General features: G+C 46.6%; 2 protein-coding genes across 2 annotated transcripts; one reads left to right on the top strand and one right to left on the bottom strand.

Moving 5' to 3' along the window:
• Positions 1 to 2254: 2254 nt before the first annotated feature.
• On the top strand, positions 2255 to 2785 carry FTJAE_14167 (uncharacterized protein; the record flags this gene model as incomplete). The annotated part of the gene is made up of 1 exon (XM_037347376.1): positions 2255 to 2785. One exon carries the CDS (start codon positions 2255 to 2257, stop codon positions 2783 to 2785), a length of 531 nt encoding a protein of 176 aa, XP_037198826.1.
• Positions 2786 to 4252: 1467 nt separating this feature from the next.
• FTJAE_14166 (uncharacterized protein) lies at positions 4253 to 4642 on the bottom strand (the record flags this gene model as incomplete). Its single annotated transcript, XM_037347375.1, has 1 exon — positions 4253 to 4642. The coding sequence occupies one exon, from the start codon at positions 4640 to 4642 to the stop codon at positions 4253 to 4255; it is 390 nt and encodes a 129-aa protein (XP_037198825.1).
• Positions 4643 to 4648: the final 6 nt, after the last annotated feature.

Raw genomic sequence — 4648 nt, 5'->3', positions numbered from 1 at the left:
ATTTCTGGGCTGAGATATACTTATAGTAAGTTTTACTTGTATTTTCAATACCTCTTTAAACAGACTCTAAATTACTTTATAGTATTATCTATCATAACCTCCCTCATGTCATGGGTATTAGTATTCACATTATCTAATAAGGACCTATAAAATTATTTTACTCAATTTGTAAACATTTTCGCCGGTATCGAACCATCTGTTATTGTGAGTACAATGCCAGTTATGGAGAAAGAGCAATACTTTGCTATATCAACAAATACCGCCGAGACGATAATAACAGAGAAGATCCTTATATGCGACAGGGTGTAGTTCGCAACCATGCTAGTTATCCGTATTATTGTCTTGGCTATATCTCTCTCCGGGGCAGGCTTTCGAGCCGTAACGCTCGTGCCAGATGTTTTGGGAACACTATCCATCATCACGCTGGATAATCGATGCGAGAAGGATTTACAGAAGGCGTCGATGCTCGATGGTCTTGAGCGATCTCGTCTACTCAAAAATGTAAGCATCAAGCTGGGAAATGCAAAGCAGGATGGCCCTTATGGCCGTATTGGCTTCGCAGCACTAGCAAATGATGAAAATATAGTTCAACTACAGGAAAATAGGATATACGAGTAGATAATTCTTGATTAACTTATTTAGACGCATTTCATTACCAAGATCATTAGAGCGGAAAGAATTTAGATATTATGACAGACTTGACAGAAATGAAACGATTAATTTAGTAGATAAATTACTTAGTTTTAGTCTTTTACTTAACCTGTTAGCGAGGTATTAGTTATTATAAGAGTTGTATTTCTGGCCTTAAGAGTTTAGATCTGATATTCTAGATTAGAGTTCAGCTATTTAATAGAATATTCCCTAGACAGGTTTAGACGACTCGACCATAGCTTTGCCGCTTGCAAGCGCTCTTCTTAGAACTGTGTATATACCAATTGATCTGCAGCCTCTAAGTAATACTGCATACCTGTAGAAGTCTTCCGAATCAACAGAAAAGCGTCACTATTGCTTTCCCGAATATCATATGATAAACCTGGCGGCGTTACGACGGGCGGAAAACATACTGGTTGATATGACGCGGCGGCCAGTCTCCAACAACCAATGTTGCGGAATGGAACGTGTTGAATTTATCCGAGCTCATTCCGAGAGAGAAGAAACCACGGGTTCCTCATTGGAGATTTGAAATAGTTAACACTGGTCTGGTACAGGACCGTCTCTTCATACGTTATGAGCTGTTGTCGACGTTAGCGTGTTCAGCGTCTCACGGTGCCAATTGGTAGCTTAGATCAGTTGGAACGAGTGATAGCAACAGCTATCTGTTGCTCATTTACTTACTTGCTATACACAAAACTACATTGTGGCATCCTGAGACTTGGGATACTAGCGCCGCAAATCGATATAAGATCAGCTGCGTCTTGGAAGATAGGGTGCCAGACTATTCTCAACTCGCTCGAGGCGCTGAGCGAGGATGCTCCTGATGCCGTTAGCTTAGATTCTGTTTCGAAGAGGTCGGAAACGGAGACATTGGCCTTGCAAAGCTCATTTCGAACAGTAACGCATTTCTCGGCATATCCAAATGGGCGATCAAGGTCTGAATGGAGGCATCAAAAAGATCATAGTAGATTCTTTACATGGTCTGGGACGTCTTTGTCGTTATAATCATTATCATCGATATGTCAGTATCTTGGCCTCAAGGTTTGATGTTACCTATCATGAGTAAGCCTTGCGCTTCTGATTTCCAAGATGCTCTTTTGATCCCTTGACGGGTCTTCTTTTGCGTCCTTTCCATTATTCTCTTTTCCACCCGAACGCGGTTGCCTCTCTCTTAGCATCGACCATCTAGGACTCCTGATCAGCCAGAACATACGCACAAGCGCATCTCCATCGCCTCGATCTTTTCTTCACCGCCAGTGCGTGGTATGTAAGACTTCAATCTCTTGGACCACATCGAGCTGACATTCCACCTTCCGAGATTACACCGGCCATCAACTTATCACCTCTGTGGTGTATCCTTCCCGGCAACCCCGCCGATATCAGTACACGCGTCAGCCGCCATCACAGGCCTCGGGACCAGACAACGACATTATCTTATCATTTGGCCTCAGATCGCGTGGGAAAGTCAAGGCTGACTACCCACATACATCAGATCGACTTTAGCTGTTATGGCAGAGAATACTATCGCAGCATACTCGCAGCGCCACTTCACAGTACTAACATCTTTCAGCTACTTCAACTCCCCCTTCGACACATCAACATGCCTAGCTCTCATTCGCAGCAGCCAAGTGGTGACTTCAAACGGCAGCTCGACCAGGCTCTCGGCTTAACTAACAATCATCTGAGCGAATTAACCGACCGCCTAGATCTAGACTCTGAATTCGATGCTGACACAGATCAACAGCAGCCGCAAAGCAAAAAATACCATGAGCTTGGCCATCTTGCCCGCCAATTCTCCAACGTTCTCAGACTGATCCAAGACCTAGATAAGGATCTCTGTGAGAACATTATCCTTTGGATGGATTGCTTTAGTATTGATCCTGTGTTCATTCACCAGCTTACGCATCTGGGCGAGTGTACAGAAGAGTGCTCCTGTCCCCCGAAGCAATGGGATATTCAAGAAGTCCGCTTGTGGCTTCGAAATGCCTTGTCTGAGTTTTACGAGGTATCTCTATCCAGCGAGGTTCGTGAAGCTGCTCAGCAGAAATTCATGGCCCATTATCTACGTGGAGTCGTTGATATCGATACCTCTGTTGCCGGTGGACTTCAGGAAGGGTCCCAAGAACTTTAACATCTCGATGGTTGTATTTGTGAGCTTGAGGATACTAGCGTCCAACCTGAACCAATTTATGCAGACGCTATTGTGTACTCACCCGAATCTTACACTTCAGGTACCACAGTGGCTGAGCTTCCTGCTGATGGGTTTCGTTCAGAGACCACACTGAGTCACCGGATCTTGAGGGGCCAGGGTTGCCTAAGTTGACCAGCCGCCGTCCAAGATTTACCATCGATTAAGGTGGCCATGACAGAACGCCAATTGATGCTGTTCAGTAAAGGTATTGCTGTAAGCCGCCAGGCGGCTAGGTTGAAGTCTAGGAAGTAGTTCTGTAGTCTAGGTTCATAGATTGAGCTTACTGTTTCTAACTTAGGGCGAAGTTGGACAGCGTTGTGCTTCTAGTTAAGTTAAGTTAGATTTAGATAAGGAGGCAATCAAAAGAGTCTACAACTCATATGCAGGAACGTGAACTGACGTCAGTCTTTGTGAAATGTAGCATCAATCGAACAATAAGGCCAACATTTAGCTTTTAGCTATGAGAAGATTACGCCTGGTGGCCTGCTATTGCTGGGCTATTCCGTATTCTCCATATATAGAGGACGGAGACGATGCAGTGGGGAATACAAGAGAAACATTTCGCACTCCCATATTTGCTGCCCGTTCCCAGTATATGAAGCCTTAGCTGAAACTCCGAGGACCCCGGCAGCGATGGGAAGGTTCTGAACCTTGTGTACCCATCCATGTACCCGCTGGCATACGGCAAATCTCGTGCGCTAAACGGCAGACGTATTGGACCTGCAGAAGCCCTGGAAAACTGTGGCCAAGGCCGTATTGTCGAGAAGCCGAGCGACAGTCGATCCGTGGCGGGCTTTGGCCCTGCACATCAACGAACTTCCAATGGCTTCCTTGCGACGTATCGGTTGATGGTGGCCGTGTCAAGATCGCAAGGTATATCAATAACCTACATCCATGGAGCATGCGGCTCTATACCCGATCATTGAGAAGGTTATCGAAATGGCCTTGCCTGCGTAGTACATTGCCTATCGCTGACTTAGAGGGTTCCCCATGCAGCGCCTGACGACCGAAGAGGCTAGGTTGAGATGCAGAAGTCGACGGACTTGCGCGAAGTCTGAACATGCATGTACGGCTTTTACGCGACCAACTCGGGATAATGAACCTCACAGGGGTCAGTACGACGAGGACTATAGTGACTTGGCGATATCAGACTCGTAAGATGAGTCATCTTCGAAAGACTCTTACGAATGGAAGGAACCTGGAAGGACTCTGAACGCTACGCTCCAGCGGTTTCCAAAGAAGACGGGGCAATGACGGAGAATATGAGACGGAAGAGTATGGCAGCAGCGAAGAGAGAGACACGCCAGATAGCGAGTGAGAAGCTGAGGATGAGGACATCGAAGAGCAGGAGTGTGATCCGAACCACGTCTCAGAGAAGGAAGTCAAACGTCGCGACTTGCCATGGTTCTACAAGACCCAACCCGTTATCGCGCCTGAGCCAAGCCCCCAACCTGAGCTATATTTCTGTGCCGAAGATGTCAAGTCGATAGGACTTTCCACAGCATCCTTCCAGGGACCGGGCCTAAAAGACTCCAGGTCATCGTCAAGCCCGCCAACATCCACCTCACCCCAGAGAATCCCAACTATCCAGGCGGCTCGTGGCATACAGAAGGCCAGATCAATGAGCACATACGCTCCACTGCGCTCTTCTACTACGACAACGAGAACATCACTGATAGCTACATTGACTTCCGGACCGTAGCGAATGCAGTAAAGCTGGATGGTGGACTCTTGTCCCATGAGCAGAATGATTGGAAGACTATCCAACGCATATTCGGCATGCCAAGGAGTCATCATTTAAGT

Source organism: Fusarium tjaetaba (assembly GCF_013396195.1).
Source record: "Fusarium tjaetaba strain NRRL 66243 chromosome Unknown NRRL66243_c0000586, whole genome shotgun sequence".
Taxonomy (NCBI): domain Eukaryota; kingdom Fungi; phylum Ascomycota; class Sordariomycetes; order Hypocreales; family Nectriaceae; genus Fusarium; species Fusarium tjaetaba.
Note: the sequence above shows the minus strand (reverse complement) of the source record. Positions and strands in the feature narration are given on the sequence as shown.